We start from the raw sequence: 24546 nt of genomic DNA, 5'->3' as shown, positions 1-24546 counted from the left end.
GATTTAGACTTGGTAGCTAAAAAAATAAAGCTGAAATTAAGTTTTACACGAATTTGCTTACAAACTATATCATGGCAATAATATTTTGTTTAAATAAAACTATCTACATTAGATGTTACTGCTTCCACATTCAGTTTCACCTTTGAGCAAGAAAGGCCTTGCTAAGTTAGTGTGAATGATTACATGCTCAGGAGTTTGCTGCATTTACAGCATATATTGTTTTTTTTCTGCTGACAGAACACTTTGTATTTTGATTTTTCCCAGACCCTTTTGCTTAAAGTAACTAGAAATCTGCTTTGAGTAAGCTTCTATGATTTCCTCCTTGTGGCAGCTCTATTAAAACACCTCATTAAAAACTATGAATTATTATAAAGACAGTGTGATTATCCTCATGAGCATCTTAACAATTATAAACAAAACAAATGTTTGCCTTTGTTCTGACTTAAAATAGTAAAATTTCATAGGTCTAGATCCAGACTCTTTTTCAACTCTTAAAAGAAAAAAGCTTTAGAATTAGCATATTTCCACTGGGTATTTCTGAGGACTGATGAAACATATTAAGTTACTTTTTTTTTTCCCAGGTATAACTTGATGTATTTGTATCTCTTAAAGTTCTTTTTTAATAAGGCATTAGTCATCTCTACCCCACAATGCACTCTATACAAAAATACCCATCTATTTGATTTACTGTAAGTAACATGCTCTTTTGAACTGTGTAGGGAAGGATTTTACTGTTCATGCACAGGATTTATGAATCACTGTACTGTACAGTGGAAAAAAAAGCTCTTTGGATTAGGAGGAACAAAAAGCACTTGCAACTTGGTGTGGGCATGTTTGTTTTCTCTAAACTTTGGCTGAAGTCTTTCTTCTTCCACAAAATGTTCTCCAAAGGTCAGAGCCAGAGCAAAAATGATTGTATAGACGCGGTCTTGATTTGCACATGGAAATTCTGCATTTGGGTAAACCAACACTTAAAGTCAACCTGCCACTTATGTTACAGGACATATTTGAAAGGGCAGAACTTCTGAGTAGCTGTAGCCCAGCAGTTTCTTCCTGTATTTTATCTCTCAACTACTAATTCCATTTATTCCAAATGCTCTGCTTAAATCATTCAATTCTGCATCTATGATTAAGTGACTTAAGCCTCAGTCTTATGCTAAGAAATACAAACTGGCATTGTCAAGGGTTATGTGCAGACAAGGAAGAAAGGGGTAGAAGGATTCATTAACAAAATTTGATCTTTTCAAAAGATACATACATAATGGATGAAAACCACATTGGAATAACTAATTCCCTCAAGACCTGACTAATGCAAGATTACATGGATATTATTAACTGTTACATACAACAACACACAATCCTTTCAGTAAAACTCCTACTTGAATTATGTATTGAATGTTAGTACAGCAAACATTTTAACTTAAGGAGAGAGAATGCACAAGGAAATAACCAGCTGTACGTTATAGCATGTTTTTCTTGCAAGGGATGGAACAGTCTCATCAGCTGTCAATGCACAGGAAAACACACTTAATTCTAAGTTAAATACTTGGATAAAGATGGATTGCATGCTTGCATAGAATAAATCATCTTAAAAACTACAACTTGCAAATGAATTTGTCTGAACCTACATCCCTTACACTAGAATGGCAATGTATATCGAATGTACAAAAACATTGGAGATATCTGAAAATGTCTGAAGAAAGAATAACCATTCCACACAAAACCAGGGCCTACACGTATGTGAAATTAGTGACTCCTTCCTAACAATGCTGGAGTTTTGCATGGTGTCACATAACTCAATGTAAGTTCTAGAGGCAGAAGCTTTGTGAAGAGACTGCCGGCAGAATATTAAAAGGTGGTTTACTATCTGGGCACTAGGCCAAGAAGTTGCATATTCCCAGCGCTGGACAGCAGGGAGAGCAGAGCTGCAGCTCCAGAGTAATAGGATTACAGCCCAGAGATAACACATAGCCTTTCATCTTCTGATGACCAATATGAAGTTTCAGCCTTGCTTGTGAGGAGCTGTTTCAGTTTCCTATTGCCAGCAAACACTTCCTTCCCAACTGTGCATCTCCTCTGCAATGTAGCTTTAAAAATGAAACAGTATTTATAGCTGGAAAAAGTTAAATACATCTTTCACCTCTTGTTCAGCCAGCCAGGAACAAAGTTGAGATACAAGACAGAAAATTGTTCATCACCATTCCTCCTGATGCCTGATCTCTTGTGAGATGTTACATAACCCCACTGCATGTTTTGCAGGCAGCAAAACAAATCAATTAAGAAGTTTTTCTTTTCTGACTCATTCTTCTCAACAAAACTGTATAGTCATAATTATGGCTCATCAAAGTTGTCAAAAGGGGAAAAATACACACATCCCTTTTCAGCAAAAGATGCTTTTCCCACATAATAAAAAGCTCCACTTTTGTGTACAATTGGGATTGTCAGATCTAGCTCCACATAAATTTTCTGACAATGCCTGGGTAATCAGTACTGAAGAGTTGGCCTTGTACAACACAAAGGCAGGAGCTGTTTCTCTGAGCTACCAAAAAGCCGAGATTTCAATCTTTCTTAGAACATATGAATTAAGGAAAAAATATTGCTCTCATTTTAAATTTTAGCAGCTCTACCAAATAAAAGTTTAAGAAGTAGTGTGGCCTACTGAAACAACTTCAGTAGACTTTTGTCTAAGTTTCCTATACCATATTTAACATTCTCCTGTACATTTTGAAACTAAAAAAATCCTGCATGATTGACCAGTATCAAGTGTTCAAACTTCTTTTTAAAAACATGGAAAGGCATTCACTATCAGTGAACTTTAGAAAAGAAGTCTACCGTAGTCAGATAAAAGGAAGCATTAATTCTAATACCAAATGTTAAAAAATATAATTATAAGTATCAGTTTGAAATCAAGAGCAAATAGCTACTCTTGCAATATTAAACCACAATTTTAACAATAAATCACAAGTTTGGCCAATGAAGAAGACAGTAACCACCACAGATTTCTGGAAATTGGTATGAGTCAGTAATTTCAATTAAGTTGTTTTTTGCAAGAATCTTCACTGCATGATGTTTGAAAATGCAGTAATATTAAATTTTTTAAAAGGAGATCATTTCAATTTTTTGTTTAATTATAGATATAGTTGGCCCAAGAAATTAAAAGAACAACTAATTTCAGTTATACCTGCTGAAACTTGTTGAAATTATGGTTACAGAAGATCTATTCAAAAGATAATGAAAGGACAGTATCTCCCAAAGAAGATGATACTCCCTTGAACTACAGCTGATCAGCCAAACATTTTCCCAGCCTGGACAATGTATCACAGCTAGCCTACTATACAGTTTCTTCTACTTAAAAATAATTGAATTCAGTTTCCCTGTTTAATAGTGGGGGGGGGTGGGTGGGAACTGAAATAGAAATCCAGATAAAAGTGCCTCTATTTCCTACAAGCAAATACTATTCCTATGAAAGTGGAGGCCAGGGTTCAACCCCGCCTGCTGAAGCATCTTTATGATCCTGTGGTCTGGTGCTGCCTTTGTGGCTACGCTCGTTTGGGAGCTGTTTCCATGACAACTTCACTCTTTTAACATTATCCTTGTACTTCATACTTACTGTGGTTCTTCTGCTTCCTCCACAGTTGGTTTCTGAGGATTCCACAAGTTATTTTTGGGAGTGGTATGAAATATAATTTTCATGCTTAACCTCATGTTTCCCGCTAAGTATTCTCATTAATTATGTGGTATTTTGTGTACTAGCTAAGCAGAGTTCCCATCCTGATTGCACATGCTTTGTGCCACTGAAATCAGAAGGAATACTTATATTATCTTTGAAAAGTACATAAGCTGAACTGGCAAATATGTGCAAAATAACTGAAGCAATCCTTTAGGAGTTAACAGAGAAGGTACCAAATTTCAGATAATTCTTATTTAAGCAAATACATTTAAAACACAGAGCAAAAAGAAAGAAAGAAATTGATAAATACTGGCAAGAAGAAAACAGCTATACTGTTCTATAATAGCACATCTTATTTTCCCTTCTCTTGCTGCATGATGGCTTTCATAAAAGCAACAGGGAAAACCAGCTGACAACACTGGGAAAACATTTGTAACTAAAGCATTAGGTGATATCAGAGGTGTACGTGCAAAAGAGTGGTACTTTTTCCCTAAATTCAGTTATAGTAACTGTATATCCTACTTGCTAAAGCAGCATTAAAACACACAATACTGCATTACAATCAACTCCTAAACTTGAGAAGGGGGAGGCGTGACAAATTGAGATTTATCCCCATAGTGCTAAGCTGCTTTGCCAGTATCTTTCCCCTGCAGAGGACACTAACAGTTGCTTGCAGAGGTTCTCAGTTGTATCCAGCAGCAATGTCAGCCCCAAACTAACTTAAAACCTCCCAGGAAGACAGTAACACAGTGGATCTTCATCTTGGACTATAAACATTCCATAGTTATTTATTTAGTTTTGTGTTATTAGGAAAAAAAACAACATAATGCTTAATGCTTACCAATTTATTTCAGTGACTACAGCTTAAAATTCAATCTATTCCAATAATAAACACACCTTTATTCCAAATGATGTAATTAGGAGTGCTTCCAAGAAATATTATTATCAAGAATTAATTTTTAATCAAACCATAATTACTAACTTTAGCTGTTCACTAGAATTAAGATAAACAACAAGTCAGAGTTGAAGCTGTTTACAGACTGTTGTTTTATCAGAAAATTATCCCACTGCCAGGTTGAGAATTTTATGATTTGCTTTTGATAATTTTACAACTTGTCTGAACATAGGACTTAAAATCCTCCAAGTCTTTCACCTGAGAAGTTTTTGTTATAATCTTGCTTCTAATCATTTAACATCTGTAACAAGCTTTAGTTCACTGGAGCTCAGAGCCAGCATTACTCCTGCTAACCCCTTTTCCCAAGGAGACTTTTGGAGCTGTAGGAGTTCACTCTGGAGCCTTCCACAGAGAGAGACACCACTGAGTCTTTTGGCTTCATGTAGCACCAAGTCATTTTGTTTACTCACACTCTGCAGACTAGTGTACATCCACAGATGTACAAGTATAGATCTAGTACACTTCTTTTTTGTCCTTTTTTTTTTAACAGAGTGGCTCAGTCAACCCACAGTTCCTCAGAGTTAAATTAAAAAACAAAATTTGGATCTGCTTTGCCCAGAGCTTTTCAGCCAGATCAGATGCAAGATGGTTACAGCTGTTTGCTGACCCAGCACAGCCATTCATTATGGCAGAACAAGAAAAAAAACAGTGCATCTGACTTGAGCATGGAAAATTCTGTCCTGGCTAACTGGATATCAACAAGTCAACAAAATAATAAAGAATGAAAAATGACAACTTCTTTGAGCTTTAAGAAGCCTTCAACAAAGGCCTTCTGACATGTTACTAGGGAAACTACATAGTCACAGAAATGCAATGTGGCATGGTTATTAAGTTAAAAAAACTTGCTGTCAAAAAAGTAAAGAATATTATTAAAAGCTCTACATTTCACATAGCAGAAGGAAGGGATTAAAAGACCTGCACGAAGACAATTTATTTTATGTATTTATTGCAGAAGATGATGACATATTACAGATGTACCTTAACTGTCATTTAAAGTGTAAACATCTTACTAGCTCAAATATATGGCCAATTTGAGAAAAGGTTCTGTATAATTTGATACTGTAATGTGAGCCATATTCAGATTTCAAAATAAGCACAGTTAAATAGCCAGAGGGGAAAGATTACATTAAACAAGATGAATGAAGCATCATCACCTCTTTCCATTCTTTGCCCTCCTAAGAACAACAAATGCAGGACACTTCATATGTTTTAAGGGAAAAATATAAACTATATAGGCAGTTTAAGATTCAGTGTTTTACAAAGAGATACAGTTGTAACAGAAGGCAAGGAAATGAGACAGTACATGAATACCACACTGAAACTGGCAACAGCTCTTGCAAAACTATCAAAGCATATATTCTGTTGCATCATGCATAGTCTAGTCTGTTAAAAAGAAACTTCCTCTATTTCTGAAGGAGCAAAAGAAAGAAGTGAAGCAGCTTCAGAAAGTTTTAACTAAAAAAGCTGCACATCATTATCCCTCACTTTTAAGTAAAATCATTATAGGAACAAATTAATTTTCTATTTATGGTATTAATATATTTTTTTTTAATAAAATTTAGAATTCTAGAAAGGAGTCATTGGTTCCTTACATACACATCTCTTAGGCAATCTAACAGAAACCAACTGCAAAGACAGCAACAACAACAAAGAAATCAACAGTTAAGCTGGTGTCATTCAGCACTCTGCAACATAACCAAGTTATTTTCAATCAGTCCTACCATAATAAACTCTATTAATTATAAAATTCACTCTGCTGGTACATGCTATTTAATGCCAGTAGTCTATGACTTGCCAGTAGTTCTCTTGTATTGTAAATCCTGATCCTAAAGTTACACAGCACCTCACAAGCACAAAATGAAGTTCCAAGAGGTGCCTCCCAGTTTAGATGAGCTGGCTGCCTTTGTGCTGCAAGTACAATATCTCAGGAGATGAAAAAGAGCCTTCTCAATAAACATTTGGTATTCCTTGACAACTGGCTATTCAAGTACCACAAAAATAGCATCCTGGCTTCTGTAATTGAACTTCATTCATATTCAACACAGTAGTGGAATATGCTGCTTTCTGATCCTGCCTTTCAGATTAACTGTTTGGTTTGTTGGGTTTTTTTAATCGTTGAATTTAAACAACTAACCAATTATGAAAATTGACTACTCTGAGAAACTATATGAATGCAAATCCTATTACTTATCAGCAGATTTCAAAGGAAATTTTAATTTAGAAGCATGCTGCTGATATTTTTCAAATTCTCATGTTTTATGCACTTGATGTTTGACATTTTACTGATTAGAATAATTTGTTCAAAATTTACCTAGAATGCTACTGATAAACAAGAATGGCCATGGGAATAATTGCATTACTTGATAAAATTATTTTTTAAAAATCCAGATAAACAAATCAAGACAAAATTCTTCAAGTATTTGAAAAGCTCAATGCACAAAACATGCAAAGGAAAACCTACTGCTTTACTCAGACATTTGCAACTGAAACTTTTACCATTACAAGGCTTTCATGTAACATTGAAACATTGTTCTTCCTCTGACAGAACTGCTGAGAGTTATGGTAACATCAAACAGTTAAGCACACAAGATGTTCAGGAGGAAGAACTGTTCTTGCCTCATAACAGTGTGGCAATGTTACTTTTCATGGAATTATGGAAGCTTTATTTTGTCCATGTCCCCAAAGAAGTTGCACAGCTCTTAGAAGGAGGTCTTGTTAAGAGAAAACTACTTCATCTCTTTCTTCTTCTCCCTCTCTCATGTTTATTATTTTAATTTATTATTAGGCTGAAAGCTTTTTGAAGCAGAGGACTATCTTTTGTTGTATATTTGTACAGTGAGGGGGAATGAAGAATTCCATTCCCTTTGGAAAGTTATCAAAGCCACTTCTTGCTTCAAAACACCCTACTCACTCTGAAATTCAATTCAGTTTCTGTACTTTCCCCATACAAGGTAGAATTCAGTGCCAAATAAGAAGTCTTATAAAATTTTCAATCTTTTCTAGCAGTTATTAAGCACACCTAAAGTAGAAAAGAGAATTGCCACCTGAATTAAAACTGGAATCATAGGCATATAGTTAATTTGCAGTTAAAGACTTGCCTACATAACAAAATGCACCTAGCATGGATATCAGTGGTGCTAAGAGGCAGAACTACTGGCTGATAAAAACACCACCAGCATTTCCCACAAGTACCTTTTTACTAGTAGTTGCTAAAAGCAAATGGCTTCTACAATAGGAACAAGTCTATTTTTTCATTTGTCCTGACAAAAAGCATTCATCTGACATACTTTAACAACCCCAGAATATTAATATGCCACCCCTTTACAGCTATTACTGTCCTGTCAATTTTCCCTTATATTAGCAGTGTCACTTGTCTGGCCCTCTCGTGAGCTGGTCTGGGCAGCCAAGAAGATTACATGGACAATCAGCTTTTGCATGGCTTAGTTCCTTGAACCAGATCAACACGGGGTTGGCAAGCACCAGGCCTGTCACAAGGAAGGATGTGGGAAGGACAATCCACTGCCAGAACCCTGCCTCCATGGACCTGCACCATCGGAAACTGCTGTGGAAAAGTCACGGTAAGACCCTGACACTCATCATTTCAATGTCACTCCTGTACTTCCTAAATCACTTTGGACAGCAATGTGTTGTTGACTGTTTCACTTACTTAATATCACAGTTCACACTGTTTTAGTACTTTTCAGGGATTCAGAATCATCTTCTTTATATTGCACTGGCTAAAAGTGAGGTCCTATGTCGGGCCACGAAAGGCCACAAATTTACAACAGCATCAATAAACACTGAAACAGACACCACAAACAGTAGAGGAAACAAGTCTGTACACGAGCTCCTTTTTAATATTTCACTTTCAAGTGCCAAGGCCAGTGTGCAGCTCGTTTGTTTTTATTCAAATGCAACATGCAAAATCAACAAACCAGCTTACTGGGTTCTTAAGCTGGCCAGAACACCTCTATTTGCTACCAAGAGACAGTGAAATTTGTACTACACCCAAGAGCAAAGGAGACATTGTCAGGTACCCCAGCTATCCCTGGGTGTTCCATCAGTACAAAACGCTTGTCAGCATTGTTTAAATGATGATTTTTAAGCTTTCATGCTTTCCTTCCCAGAAAGATGAAAAATAGCAGACAGGTTACTTTCAAACTTGGTTAGTACATCTCTACTAATAGCAAAAACTAGTTGGAAAGAAAGAGCAAAAAAGCTTGGCTTAACTCTGAGAGTATTTATTTCTCCACATTAGTGGGATGATTTAAGTTTGTTTTGGGGATAATTCCTGTTCAAACTATTCTGACTATATCTCCCTACAACGATCCCAGCTCACAGTGTGCTTAGCTACACAGACCTGAGCTTCTGATCCTTGACTATCCAGCAATAAATAACAAAACTGTTTGCCTGGATGGTGATCTGAAAGACTTTTGGCATCCACAGAAGTTAAGCAAGTAAGAGAATGAGGACAATCAAAATTATTAAAAGGTCAAGCAGTCGTCTTCTAATAAGCAGATTAAAAAGGTTGGGCCTCCTCAATTCAAACAGGAAAAGCTGAAGGTGGGGCAGGAACATGACTGAACTTTACAAAATAAAAAAAGCAGTATATGAATTAAATAAATCCTGATTGAGACAATGGTTGGGAAGGAGATGAGGGTTAACTACAACATTTTAATTTTTGCTGAGGCACTCAATTAACATTTCTCCATTAAGGTTTTACTGCCTTTGGATTACAAAGGTATTAACTCTTTTCCTGGTAAAATATTATTGAGAAATACAAGTGAAAAGTTTTCTTCTATAATGCACAATCTAGATGTGTTAGGAAAAAAACTTTGTTTTTACAGCATAAATCTGTTTCAGGAGAACCATTAACTAGGAGATAAAGAATAAAATCCTGTGCAAAAAGTATTGCCAAGTTATTACACTATCATTGACAAAGTTACAGTAACTTTCCTCAGAACACTTTCTGAATCACAGCAATGACTGAACATTTCTAGAGACAAAACCCAGTTCCTTGAAGTCCTCCTTGAACAAGGAACTCTCAGATCTAAAATGCCATTCAAAAAGAGATGAAGAAAGCAAAAGGACAGTCCTCTCCCAGCTCACTACTAAATTAGATGGATTAAAAGCCAATTCTGCCTTCGGGTGGGGATTCACCATTGCTTCCATACCAAGTAAACCAACTGTGATCAAGCCATGATTTCAGTTCTGGGATAATGGTTCCCCCACCAAAAACTTCACTTTCTGTTCACCCACTCATTTTGAATAACTGCATTATTGCAACTTCAGAAAAATTCTTCCTGAAAATAAAGTTCATTTATTCACAATGGCATCCTTTGTTTTCAAATTTTCTGAAACAACAGACATTTTCAGGATGGACACTTCAATGTAACAGCCAGTCCTCTGTAGTAACAAGAGATTTAGCAAATTTTAAACACTAATCAATAAACTGATTTGACTAATGCAGTATGGTCTTACTTTTTCACTTCTTCATGCTCTTCTCCACAGAAAATTAAGTAAAATTTGAAAATCATATCATAGAATAGCATGCCTAGAGTAGTCAGAATATTATTAAAGCTACAATTTGTGTGGAACTTGATTCAAGCATGAGTCTAGGTTTGAGCAATTTCTTGCTCTAGGCTATAGGCAATCACCTAATTAGAAAATGGCTAAAAAAAATATAAACGTGCAAGGTAGAAGGGAAATTGTGGCTCACTCTTAGCTTCCAAACCACCAATTCACTCTTAGTGGCCTTACATTAACCTCTCTATATACACACATGCAATCCCACAAAATACTGAAACATCCAGTCTTAGTCCAAAATAGTTATTAAAAAAATTTAAAAAAACAAAAACTAAGGACAAATCTATAACTTTAATATTGTAACCTGCTTTCACATACATTGAGAATTCCTTCAAGAAAGGCCATATCCTCCTAAAACCAAGTATGGTAATTTAAACAGGTGAATCAAATACTAAAAGAATCTTACATTACTGTTTTATTGCATTTTTTTTTTGCTTTAGGTAAATCTTCTGCTGCATATACTTCAGCTGGTTTGTGTCATGAATGTAGAGCATACTCAAAAGAAAATCTGAAATGCCAGTGGAAAATTAACATTTCCAGTAAAGCCTTCATTTTCTGTTGAAGTATGAATACCATTACAAAGTGGTCTAAGGTAGCCTACTAGCTTTTATTGAATATTACTTAGACAATTTTTATTGCCTGACATCCTTCAAACATATTCCTCAAGCACTGGGTCTTCTTTCCCTCTAAAAGAATTCCTTCCCATTTGTGAGTGGAAAAACTGTTTCCACATGAAATATTTGAGATATATCTGAGACTTAAAATTTCTTTCAAGCATGCTATACCATAATCATGTTATAAAGTCATTAAATATGAACTAGCAGGGGTATTTTATATGGTTTTAGAGAAAAATTATAAAACATCACTTTTTTTTTTTATCCTGTGCTATTAAATCAATCTGCTTTCTGTGCTATTAATTCTATCTGCTTTGTTTTCTAACTGCAAATTTCATGGCTTTTCCATCACTTAACATAGAAAACTGGAACAATCCAAACAGTATCAAAAGAAAAGATAGCACAAGCATTGTAGTTGGGTAATTTGGCAGCTACTGTAATATAAGACAATGGGCAAAAGAGGTGAGACACTATGAATTTGTCAACTCTGTGTATACTCTGAATATAATTAAAGGTTTTTGAGGAAGCACAAAAAAGCAAAGACTGAAAAAGTATTTATAAATGACACATCAGCCACTAGAGTCTCAAGGAATGTATTTAAAATCTCAAATCAGTGTTTAATTATAGACTCCTCTTGAACACGGACACAACTGTCATTGAAGGAAAATGATGTTTACAATCTTAGGAGATTCTCAAAACGTGGGTCATGGCCCATGAAACATGGAATTCATAAGTGCATTCAATTTAAATAATGACAAAAAGTAAAAAGAAATCCCAAACTGGGGATTGGGATATTTGCAAATACAAACCAAACAAATTATTTTTAAAATACTATTTACAGGGTGGTCAAAACTGGAATTTGAGTCATTAACAAAAGAAACTTTTCAACTATTGCTCTGCAACACTGGAGTGTATTACTACTTGGAAGAGTGTAGTTCTGGAGGACTCTGCCAATGATGAAAGATTTAACCATATTGTCTACAAAACTATTAACAAACCCCAAAAACAAACAAAATCCCCCCCAAACCCACAGCAGAATCATTTAATTAAAAGGACTGCATGTGACTTAAGATAGAAGAATTATCTCACCAAGTCAGAACAGCTTAAAGAAGCTTCATTCTGCAATCTGTTTGACTTGAAACAGTCACGTTTAGCTTATGCCTGAAATCTGAAGTTTCACTTTTCAGACACGAAACCACAGTCCAAACAATTACACAAACAATTAGCTAAGAAATATGATCTATCAGATGACATGAAAAAAAAAAAACAAAAGGGAACTTAATAAACATGAATAAAGTCAAATAATGATTTCCTATTTACTTAGTTTTAAACAGTTTACATAACTATGCTCACACCTTGGAAAAGATGACTGGCTTACCAAGAACTGATCACAAGTGTTCTATAATTATCCTCCCCAAGCTTGTCTGTAGTTTTAGTTCCAAATGCAACAGACAGACAATACATTACTCATAAGTTAAGTATTGTGATGCTGATTTCAAGCCAAGTGATGCAAATATGTCCAAAAAGTGAGAGACATGTGCTGTGCTCCTTTGGAATATTTCCTTGCTACAGACAAAAAGGAAAAGTAAGTAACAAGTAGCCATTTCAGTCAAGAAAGTTATCTCAGTCTGCAATTTACAGATGACTTTCTGGCACTACCATTTCCTCTGAAAACTCAGCTGGAGTGGCAATAGGTGTAAAGAGCTCTGTAAAGCTTTCCCCTTGACAGATTTCCCAGAGTTTGAAACAGCCATACTGCCTTTTCCTTATCTGGCATCTTCTAATCAGGCTAAAACTGCAATAGTGTGAAAATAAAGATAACATTGTAGGGCAAGTCACCAAGCTGATCAGCAAGATTACAATCGTTTGCCTTCTATGAACTGTCATGCATCCTTTTTCATCATTCAGAGCAGCCCTACCATACTCAGGCTACTTTTACAGAGATTACTGTAAGCTTTAAGTAAAGTTTTAGTTCTATTTAACTCAGACAAAATATTTAAAATGTCATATACATTACTCTCTTGAGAGTAAATCAACTCTCATATCTCTTGTATCTACTAATGCCTCAATGGCTAAACAAAGCAGCACAGCACTTAAGAGAATATTATTAATTCAGATCTCCTGAGGGCAGCTGCACCATTTTACTGCTCCAGTTTAATGAGAGGTCAACTTATATACTCAATTATAAATGAAAACAAATTAGAAGAAAACATATTTGGTACAGTAAACAATTTTAATCAAAATTGCCAAGAGTTCTGCACCTCTGATTCATTCTGCATTGAACTTCAATTTAGAACATTTTCACCTGATATTTCTGTCCAGGTCTGGGCTCATGGCAGTCACACATGGAACTTGTTTGTGAAACACTGTGTTTGACTGGAAACTTTCAAATATGAATTTATCTTCCAACTAGTGCCAAACATGTAGGACTTCACACAAACTCAAGCAACATCATTCCACAGGGAACTGTATCATTCACAAAGGAATGTCCGCAAAGTTTCAACAGCTCTACCAAATTCTTCGAAAGAATTAGTGGAACTAATGACAAAAGAGTAGAAAAAACAAAGCCTATCTGTGCTTCAAGATTAGATATTAACTGGTCAAAATCTGTTCCTGGGATTCCTAGGCTACAGATGTAAAAGATAACCACCCTAGGAAGCAGCATGATGCATTACTGTCATTTGGAGAACCTCAAGTTGAAATATCCAACTGCGGAACAATGTGCTGTAAGACCAAAGAAATTACAAAGTAAAAATTCTCCTTGCTCTGGCCTTAATTTGCTTATGGGTCAGACTAATTAATGCATTTTCTAGGATTAGAAAATAAGCTATTATGTTAGTGGTATACAAAAAAATACTTCTAAGCAGCTACCAGCATGCAGTTCATATATAAACATTAAATGGAATTAAGAACATATAATCATTAGATTATAAAATTGGTCCAGTCTTATTAAATCAATACTTAAAAAATCTATTTGTTTCTACCTGCTGTAGAGGACATTAAGGCAAAATCAAGCTGTCCTGTAAGTCATATAGGTACGTTACAGATAAGATGGTTTCAAATACAGATACAAAAGCTTAAGTTAAATGAAGCAGCACCGTTGGATTATTGGACTTTAAGAAACACTTTTGTCAAAAGTACCAGCCAGAGATGAGCTGGTGCTGGCCACCATTGCCAACAGAAGTAAATATGAACACTTAATGTAATTATACTTTTCAGAAGATAAAGCAATTGGGTAATGCTGTTTACCATGATTATGGTTGTCAGCTTGCACAAAATTTCTTTTCTGAACCTAAAGAAAAAACAGATTTTTTTTCTTTAACCAAGCACCAATTAATTCCTCAGAGTTGGAAAAGTGCTGGTAACTTCATATGAAGTTTTAATTCATTTTCTGAACTCCTATGAGAATTTTGTATACACAATGCTTCCAACGTCTTAGATTTAGTGTAATGAATGAAATACTATAAAGGGGCAGAACACTCCAGTTCAAACAAAGAAGTGTGAATGAAATTCAAAGTCAGACAAGTCCAAAGGATTCCATAATATCAATTAAAATATATATAAACATGATATACTATCTCTATATACACATACCGTATAGAAATACTCTGTCTTATATTGTATAGTGCCACATATGTTTTACCCCTATAGAATCTGTTCCCACAGAAGACTTAAAATTAATACACTTGTGCAGATGGTAGCCATATTAATCATAATCATGGCCAAAAGTACATTAATTTATTGGAGGAGTATCCTCTAGTAAAGGGCTCAGAGATGACAAAAATGCCTTTCTGTAATATAAGTCTTCTATAGGAGTGTACAATGTTCTTACTGCCAAAAGAGGCTGGCAAATTTTACTGAAATATAAGCCCAAGACTTTATTTATTTCAAAAAGTCAACTGAGGAAGAGAAACATCATGAATGAAAATGCAGATATCTGTAGCAAGAAAGAGCCACAGATCACATCAGGCATTTGAAAGGTCTGTTTTCACATCATCTGAACATTCTGGGAATTGAGAAAGTAGTTTAAAGCTGATCAAAGTCATTAACACAGTGATCTACCTTGAAGCAATATTTACAATGTGCACCGAATTCGATTTGACACAATAGGGTACTAGAACACACAATACAGCAACATGATATAATAATGTAACTACTTTCTAAAGCAAACTGATTATAATTACAATAAGAGCCCACGTTTTCTCAGGGCACTTAACCTGATCAAATCAAGAGCAGTTTCAGACTGTCCCTCTTGTGTTTTAGGGGTTGTGTCCGACTGCCAAATTTCAAAGTTGCAATCAGCCTCCAGTGCTAATATTATGCGTCTCCAGTGTCTGTCAGAAGTCTAGCAGTACACTCAATAATTCTAAATAATCCATGAAAAGCACATAAAAGAGATTGGAAAAAATTCTATCATCAGGAAACTCAAAATTCTCTTCAAGGGCCATCACCTGACACTGAAGTACTGCAAGGATCTATAAATTGTAAAAGGACAGAAAACCACACCATTATTCATTAGCCAAGAGTGAAAAGAAAACAGCCTAAAAGTGGCCTCTCTGAAGAGCCTGGAAAGGGCCAGAATAAATAGTCCTACACGGGTATAAACCTTTGCCATCAGTAATCTGCAATTACAGAGCTCCTCAGATCACAACAGACTTACAACAGCAGTTGAGACAGTATTTCTAAACATTACTAAGAAGTCCGCGAATACAAATGTATGAATTGTCAGAACTCACAAAGCCTTAGAACGCTGCAACAAACAGCTTCAAAGGAAGTAAGTTCTTCTAGAAATTTGACTAAGGTAGTAAAAAAAAATAAGCAAGATACTTGTACTTGATTGCAAAGAAAGGGAATGAATCACAAGTTTTCAATGCCTTTAAGACTTCTGTACACAAAATTAATTATCGCTGGACAGCATTTTTAAGTGAATAATTTAATCAGTGAGACTTCCCAGTACTGTCAGAATCGTTTAGAGTTGTTTTTGAGGTTTTATTTAAATATTTGACATTTTGTTCAGAAGATCAGTTGCACAACTAAACCAATTACCCCTCTATGGGAAATCATAGCATGTAGGACTTCACATCTAACCTAGTTTTCAGAAATTCAAAGTATACAAAGACTTATTTATACGGCAACTCCATTTTAACATACATCTGCCAAAACGCTGTCACACACAGATCTTAAGATCTTAAACAAAGGCAAATGCACTTTTGGCAAATGTAACTGACACTAGGGTGATGAGGGGGTTGGCAAATAAAACAAAATCCATTACACAAAATGAAAACTCCAACCCCCACACTTCCATTACCTAAAGACAAAGTCTCCAAGCATTCTTGAGAGCTTTGTTCTGGCTTATAGCTTTGAATTCAAAATTTGAGAAGGAATTGAATGCCTATTCCTGCAGCTTCTCATTTGAGGTGTATATCCATCAAAGAACAACCTAACACACCTTGCCTGCTTTCCATGCTGTTTCTTGGGAAGCACACTCAGGTGCTGGAACACAAGTACAGCTTATATCTGTGTGTAAGCCTCTTTCTCAAACTAGATGGAAACAAAAACAATGCTGGTGAACACGTGAAGTAATCTACTTCTTCTTATTAAATGAGATTTTTTTTACCACCTATTAATTCTTACAAAGAGCCAACTTCAACAAGTTGACCAGAGTAAACACATGTAATTCTGCCTACCGTCAATTTCAACATGAACACTGTCATTTCAGTTAGAAATAAATCTCGAAGTGAAAAATTACATCCAAGTGGAAAACATTCTCCTGTTTTTGTACAGAGTACACTGAAATGCAAATTTTATCAGCTGCCTTGCTCAGACACCATACCTCAACTACTATTGCTAATACAGACATGCCTACAGATGAGGCGAGAAGAGGTCTGAGGATGGGAGGGGAAGTGGACGTGGGGGAAAACACATTTAGTATTATATCTAAGGCATATATTCAGAAAATGGGAATCAAAACTCCACCATGAAGCTCAAATTAAAACTTTAATACTCTGCAAGTGCTGTTAGAGATGTTATGTTTTTGTGGTGAGCGGGCTTTATGATAGAGCAACTTCAGACACATTCACAGCCATTTTAAAAAAACCCCAGAACTCTAATCTTCAAAAATGACATGAGATCCACTATCTAGACTGTGTATTACAGCAGGATCTAAATAAACTAGATGTTCTTAATATAGAACGTTTACACAAATTTCTTGGGTGAAATGACCCCACCTAATATTCTGAACTTACTGTGGCACTTCTGTTCAAATTTATAAACAGGTGATACCACCACAGTACAATAGAGCCTAAAATAATTTATACCAAAAATAGCACAAGTTTCATGAGTACCCAGATTTCATAAACTCTCAAATGCAGTACTCTAAATATAAATGTTTCTTGACCGAATTAGCTCTCAGAAACACTGTAAATGCCATCCTCTCATGCTATTTTTCATAGTCTCCAGAACCTGCTCCAGAGCTTCAATTCATGTCAGTTCCCAATTCTCTCATGCTTTTCCATCAGGATGTTTTTTCCACGCTATCCGTAAACCAAACATGGAGCACTAACACCCTTTTAGAAAGAGGCAACTAGCTGAAGATTTGCCTGAAAGCTGAAGTCTTGTCAAACACTAGCAGGGTTGTATCTATGTTATTGTAGTCTACTTGGCTTGATAAATTCTAGATAAGCATCCTTAAAAATCCTACTTGTACCAGCGCACTTAAAGGTTTAAAGAGCAAACAACTAAGAGAACTTCGGAGATCCAACACATGAATTCCACCACACAGGGAAAGCCAAGAGAAGACAGCTATTTAATTCAACTCCACATGGAACAAGATGGGAGAATGCCCATTAAAGCGACAACAGCCTGGCTCGGTACACTACATGTGAAGCACAGAAGTCAGTTTTACTGTTCATGGGGTTCCTAACGTACAGCGGGGAAAAAAAAAAAAAAAAGGATGAACTTTGGATCTAAGAAAATGCAGTCTTTGTAAGGTTAGGAGTCATACTGTACACGAGTCCCAAAAAAAACCCAAAACACAGAGAAGTGAGCAATCCAGCAGCGGGCAGGGTGGAGCAGAAGGCGGGACAATGACCTAATAGGTCTTTTCTATCTTTAGTTTCACGAGGCTCCGTGGCCAAGAGGCGCCGGGATCCCCCGCTCTGCCTCCGGCCGTGTCCCCCCGCAGCGCTGAGCGCCCCAGCCAAGTTCTCCCGAAGTCGGCGCTGCCAGCAGGAATCCCGGGGTGAGGGAGCCGGCAGACAGGGAGCCCGAGGCAGCGCTGGGGGCAGAAGCAACGCTCCGAGTCATTTCTCAGCTATGAGCAACACAAGCGATCCGCGCTGCCCGCCCTTACCTTGAACACTTTACCGAAAGCACCATCGCCCAGCTCTCCTATGATTTCCCAGAACTCCTCAGGGTTCAAATCCCTCTTGACGTGCTCGTATTGTTTCTTCTTCTTCTCGCCGCCCAGCTTGAAAATCTTACGAAAGTTGAAGAAGGACATTTTGGCTGCAGCCGAGGGACGGGGCGCGCGGCGGTGGCTCCTGTGCCCGCCGGGACCACCTGGCGCGGGCGGCGATGCCGGGCGCGATTCCCACGCGGAGACCAAAGTCTTGGCGCCGCCCGGGAAGAGCCGTCACGGCCGGGCGCTGCGGGGAGACAACACCCCGCGATGCCCCGTACGGGGCCGGGCTCGGCGCTGCTCTCCCCGACTGGCTTGGCGGTCCCTACTCGGCCGGGCCGGTCACCATCGCGGCAGCAACAAGTGCCGGGCTCCCTCCTCGGGACGGGCGGAGGAGCCGGAGGAGGGGTCAAGGCTCCGCTGGGAGGGGGCAGCTGATGCGCGCCGGGCAGCGGGGAGCGATCAGGTCCCGCCTCGCAGGACGGGGCGGATGCAGGGAGGGGCGGAGGCTGCCCCGCTCCAGGCTCCCAGCCGGTATCCTCGCGGAGCGGAGTCCCGGGGTGGCACAGCGGCGGAAAACGACGCTTTGCTGCCGGCCTCTCTCCTACTCGCTCGCACCCTCGCCGTCTCGCGGAGCGGGGCCCGGGCGGCTCCGCTTCCTGCGGGGCGGCACCGGCAGCACCTCCGCCCTCGCTCCCGCCCGTCGCCGGCGCGTGCGCCCCGCGCTCCCGCCCCCCTTCCCGCGCTCCCGGAACCGCCTCGCGCCCCTCCCGCCGCTCCGCCGCCGGCGCACGCGCGGCAGCGCGCCCCCCCCCCGCCGCTCCCACTTTCCCCCGCGCGTGCGCACGCGCCGCACCAGCGGTACGCGCGCGGCCCTCCCCTGCCAACGGCTCCGGCTCGGCACAGGCGGGGGGAAGAGGCGGGGCCTGGCCTGCCCACGTGACGCGCCCGCGGCGGCCCCAGCCAATAGGAGCGCGCGGAGGCTCCGGGCGGGTAAGTCGGTGTCGGGCTCAAGATGGAGGGGGGCGCTTTCCCCCTCTTCCCCCCCCCGTTACTTCAGAGCAGGATGGCAGCATTGGTGTGAGGATCGAGTGCTCGTCCCTCCCTCTGTTCTGTTTCCCTATAGTCTGCTGTGTGCTGTTATGGGAAGGGCGTGTGGCCGAGGGACCCCTTATCCTCTGGTCCCAAAGGATAGCCTGCGCCTGTCTCCTTGCTGCTCCGCTGTCCCGTACAGGAGTAGTGTCCCCAGCCCTGTGGCAGAGGGTGATGTTCGCTGGGCGGGGGGCAGGACAGCTTTCCCTCCGTGTGGCGGTGTGCCTTGAGTCCCCAGTGCTGCCGCGGGAGCCGAAGGGCCATGAGGGGCTCCCGCTGTGTGTTAGGTGCGCTGTGTGGGCAGGTGAGGCTTGGGCTTGGACGTGGAGCTCTGAGGAAAGTGTTGATAGCAAAAGACGACGTTGGAAGACTTTTTCTTTTGTTTGTGGTCCGTTGCTGTCTCTAAACCTGCTACTGGTTTATCTTCTGTCATAGCAGGGTGTGATGTTCCTGTGCAGCCCGTTTGGTATCTTATTTAATCACTGGGACAGGCCTGAATTTCCTTATCTCATAACCTACTCTTCCCACAAATGATTCCTTCTTCACTCTGAAGTATAATTGTATTTTAATAGTTGTGTTGTGTACGTGCCACCAAATGTGGGGCGTTTCCTCACTTGAAAGCACGAGGCGTTTCCGTTGCCTGGATTGGGGGCAATTAGCCGGCATGGGGACACTTCGGGCTGTGACAGGCAGGAGCTCGACCCAGCAGCGGCTGAGGCGATGCTGAGACCTCGGAGACATCTGACAGTGAGACAAACACCCAGCGAAAATCGTGTAATGCCGTATCCTCGTATGAACCCGAGTACCTGCGGTTGCCATTCATTTAAGCTGCGTGATGAGCTTTTAAAGATCAAGCCTCTGGTGTGCATCACTCCCCAGACCATTTTATTGGCGTGACAGTAGTTTGCTATATAAGGAGGGTAGTCCGTGTGTGAATTCAGTAATAATAATGAGGCATTGAGATATCCCTGACAATAAAGCGTTTAAGGATCGAACAGTGTTCTGTCATGAGTCAATTTCTTTAAAGTGTATAAAATCAGTTTCACGGCTAGTCCCACCCTATGAATAGAGAGTCTTCCAAGTGCTCTTGCTAAAGTGATTTGTTGTAACAATCAGCGTTTGTTTTTCAAAAATAATATTGGGCTCTGTGGGTCCTTTGTACTGACAGCTTGGTTGCAAAAGGTAAAACTGTTAAGGAAGGTGTTAAAACCAAGACTGTTTATGTGTGTGAGGGCAAAAACGAGAAACAACTGCAATCCAAAGGAACTGTTTCATCTTCTGTGATTTGACTGTCTGGCTCCACCTATTAATTTCATATGAAAGTTTCATTCAGATAGCTTGAATTAAATGCAATAATAAAGAGAGTGTTACCAGCAGCAACTTAGCTTCTCATATCATAATTTTTAAAGTTAAATATATTTTTCCTCTCTATAATCTTTCTTTTGCCCGTTCAGGTGGGATGGTAGCGTTGATTTGGATATTAAAATACAATGATGGCTTAAATAATAATTTTCATTAATATTTTTCATTTAATATTTTGATTTTTACTTGCTTTCTGTTGGATAAAAAGTGCTTTGGGACTAATTTCTGTAGTTTTATTTAAACTGACTGTTTGATCGAGGATGGGAGGAAAAAGGGAATCCAAAACCATAGCATGAATTCCTTGTATATAGGCAGGATTATCTTTCTTTAGCCTCAGGGTTAATGGCAATGGAGTGAGGCTGGGGGATGCCTATGTGTGAATGTTAAAGTTTGTAATACCTGGAAAGAAATGCAAAACTAAAAGAAAATTTTGTAAGTTACATATGAACGAGTGAAGTTGAGCTGGCACTCCTGGGCTGGGATAGCAGGGCCTGGTTGTGCCTCAGCTCTGTTAATAAACACTGGGCTGAGCACAGTTCACACACAGCATCTCTGTCCTGTGTCAGTCTGCGTGTGACAAAAGAGGCTCGCTCAGAGCAGAACCTTCGTGCCATCCTACCAATGACTGGATGTTAGCAGGTACTGCATGTGTGTTGCTTTACACTTGTATAAACAATCTTCCTGTTCCAGGGAGCTTTTAAATTCATATAAGATTGAAAATATAAGATGAAAGTCTGGCACAAGAAAGAAGCACTTAATCTAGTGATAAGGCTTTGCTTTTAACTTTTCCTTTCTTACTCTTGAACAAGTAACTCAAGATAAAACCAGGATATATGAAAAGGAAAACTGTGACTGCGTCTCATTTTTTTCCCTTGTTCTTTCACTCTGGAGTTACAGCTTGCCACTCAATCCTAAAAATAAACTCCATAAGGTGAAGGTTAAGTGCTAGTCGCAAATCCTTCCCAATTTGCTGTGACTTCCTGGTTTGGAAGAGGCTGTATGAAGCTGGGTTTTGTGTGTGTGGTTCTTTTGTTCCTGATAAGCAGGAGTTTTTAGCAACTGTAAATGTTTCCAGATGGTGAGGATAAAAAGGTGAAAGTTAATTTTATTAAAATTTCTCCTTTAGGAATTTAAAGTAATGCTTTTTGAAAATTCATTGCTTCCTTTAGATGTTAGAGGAAGATGTTGAAGATGTTAAAGAACTATCTTGATTGTGCATCAAATATACTGGCTTAAAATAGCTGTAAACTCTTTATGACAATCTTTTTCATCTCTTTGTGAATTAGAAGTCTGCTTTATGCTTTCTGCTGCTTAATATCACCATCCTTTCTCATTGACTCTATCACTTACTTGCCACTGTTCCTAACTCCCTCTAAGCTCTGTTTCTTTTAAACTGCTCCAATTTCTCTTAATTGAAAGTAAACATAAATTTAATTTGAAATGTGTTCTTCACTGCATATATTGCCCTTTCACTGCAGTCGTACATTCTGTCTTCAGTTCTTTCAAAATATTTAATGGTATATTTTTATATTTTCTTGACTTTCTGTCAACCCACGCGTTCACTGATCTCCAAAATTCTTCCTGGTGATTGAGCTCATTGAAGTGCTGTGAGGTCACAGGTGACCTGTTTGTGGTTAAATCTGAAGTGTAATTCTTGTTTCATCTGTCTTAATCTGTCTGTCACCTTTGGCACTCAGCACTGTTCTTTCTGTTTTCTTTAATCGATGTACTCTGTGTTTTTATTGATATTTTCCAGTTATACGGTGGCATTTTTTCATAGCCTCTGCCATTTCTTCTCTCATCTGTTCCCAAAGTTAAGGCTTTGTGCTGCACTGGGCTCATTTCAGTTCTAACCAATGTAGCTTCTACATCACTCTAATTAACCCAGTGCAGGGGAATGATCACAGTCCTGGTCTTGTGGCCACACTGTTTCTGATAAAGGCCAGGATGCCACTGGCCTTCTTGGCCACCTGGGCAGCTCCTGGCTCATGATCAGCTGCTGTTCACCAGTGCCCCTGGGTTCTTTTCCTCTGGGCCACTTTCCAGCCTCCAGCCCCTCTGTCCCGGCCTGCAGCCCTGCATGAGGCTGTTGTGACCCAGGTGCAGGACCTGGCACTTCCCCTCATTGAGCCTCACACCACTGGCCTCAGCTCATTGATCCAACCTGCCCAGATCCCTCTGCAGAGCCTCCCTGGCCTGCAGCCGACCAACACTCCTGCCCAGCTGTGAACTTACTGAGGGTGCACTCGATCCCCTCATCCAGATCATTGACACAGATATTAAACAGGACTGTTCCCAGCTCTGGGCCCTGGGGACAGCCCTTGTGGCACCACTCACCACCACACTCTGGCCCAGCCCTCCAGGCAGTTTTGTAGGCAGCAAAGAGAGCCCCTGTGCAGGCCATGAGCTGCCAGCCTTTCCAGGAGAATGCTGTGTGAGACAGCATTGAAGACTTCTCTGAAATCCAGGTGGACAACATCCAGAACTTTTCCCTCATCTGGTCAGAAAAGGAAGTCAGGTTGGTCAGGTAGGACTTGCCTTCCCCCAAGCAGTGCTGCCTGGGCCTGGTGCTTGGTTGTCCTGTATGTGCTACATGCTACATACACAGCACTCCTAAAGCCTTTCTAATAAATGTCCCATTGATAGAGCTGTGTCTTAGAGACTTCTCTTTCTGTTATGCAGAACAAAAAAGAGATTTTTTTTTTGTACTCAGTATTTTATGAACCTTTATGATATGAGTAACAGGAATAGTCCAGTCATACATAATAGAAAGAGGAAAAAATTATAATACCAGAGATTGGACACTCAAGAGCTTGCCCATATCTCATTAGCCAGAATCAATACTCAGGCTCCTATCAACAACCTGGGTATAGTACTATTTATTACATGGTTTGAGTTTTTTAATACCTTACTGCAGGACTAGTTCATCTAAGAATTGCCATAGAAACATGTGGCACTTGGAAACTACAAACCTATAAGGATATTTCTCGATGTTTGCAGTAAAAAAAAAATTTAGTATTAAAATGTTTAGGAATAGGATTGATCTAATTTTGGCTTCAGAAAAGCCTGTGTGTTTAATCTAAATCTGCCATACTTTTTCAGCAGTCAGTGGGGAAATGTGTCTTCATAGGGCAATTCACCTTCCCCGTTTTAAATACTTATCTTTATCACAGTATTTGACTGTGTGAGGTGAATTTTCCTGGTAACATATAATGGGAGTTCTTCCTACCTATGGAGACACCATTGCCAGCAGAACTCTTGGAGTGCGTTTCTCTTGATGTCAGCAACACTTCTGGGAATGATGACAGAGCAAATATAAAATTGCCAAATTACCTGAATGTTTCCGAGTAAACCTGTGATATTTTATTGAATAGACTTGATCTGAAATTAAATGGCAGAAGAAAAAGCAATAATATAAATATCAGAATTTGAATAAGGATCAGATATTTCAACAAATAGTACAAGAATATTTCTTGCAAATATGGCATGTCAAAAGCATTCAAGTTTTGACATGCTGACTTTATTGAAGCTATAGCCAATTTTTTTTTTCTTACTGCTTCCAGTTGATCTGCAAGAAAACCCTCTTCAAGATGGTTATTCAGAAATAGTCATGTATCTTTGTGGAGAAGCAAACCTCACATTTAATGGAAAGCATCAACAACTTGAAACTTATATAGCTGATTCTCTTTGATTAACTGACTAATGCAATTAAGAACTTCAGATCCTGATGATAAAGCTTTTCAAGAAGGCTGCATACTTTTTGGTTTGTATTTAACTGAAAAAGCTCATTTGATGTGGATTTTCAGTTAATATCAAAATACTGAGCTGCACTGGTGAATAGTTGCATGTTTTATATACAGTAGTTAGT

The 24546-nt window shown here is 39.0% G+C and overlaps 2 protein-coding genes across 6 annotated transcripts in view; one reads left to right on the top strand and one right to left on the bottom strand.

Annotated features, from left to right (window-relative positions):
• Positions 1 to 18401, bottom strand: part of SLK (STE20 like kinase) — a 49117-nt gene extending 30716 nt beyond the window's left edge. For 2 of the 4 annotated variants that reach the window (XM_014883778.2, XM_088169301.1), the window contains exon 1: positions 18177 to 18400. In XM_014883778.2, the coding sequence (XP_014739264.2) occupies positions 18177 to 18326 (150 nt within the window). In that variant the 5' untranslated portion in view covers positions 18327 to 18400. Of the gene's footprint in view, positions 1 to 18176 lie in introns of all 4 variants that reach the window. The other 2 variants (XM_088169302.1, XM_014883780.2) reach the window with 2 other exon arrangements.
• A 648-nt stretch (positions 18402 to 19049) lies between these two features.
• The window catches only part of STN1 (STN1 subunit of CST complex), a 41180-nt gene continuing 35683 nt past the window's right edge, over positions 19050 to 24546 (top strand). Inside the window, exon 1 of one of the 2 annotated variants that reach the window (XM_014883781.2) lies at positions 19050 to 19217. The gene's annotated coding sequence lies outside the window, so the exon portion shown is untranslated. The remainder of the gene's footprint in view (positions 19218 to 24546) is intronic. The other variant, XM_088169298.1, reaches the window with a different exon arrangement.

This window comes from Sturnus vulgaris, chromosome 8 (assembly GCF_052056855.1).
Source record: "Sturnus vulgaris isolate bStuVul1 chromosome 8, bStuVul1.hap1, whole genome shotgun sequence".
Taxonomy (NCBI): Eukaryota; Metazoa; Chordata; class Aves; order Passeriformes; family Sturnidae; genus Sturnus; species Sturnus vulgaris.
The sequence above is the reverse complement of the archived record's forward strand: the minus strand, read 5'-3'. Positions and strand labels throughout refer to the sequence as shown.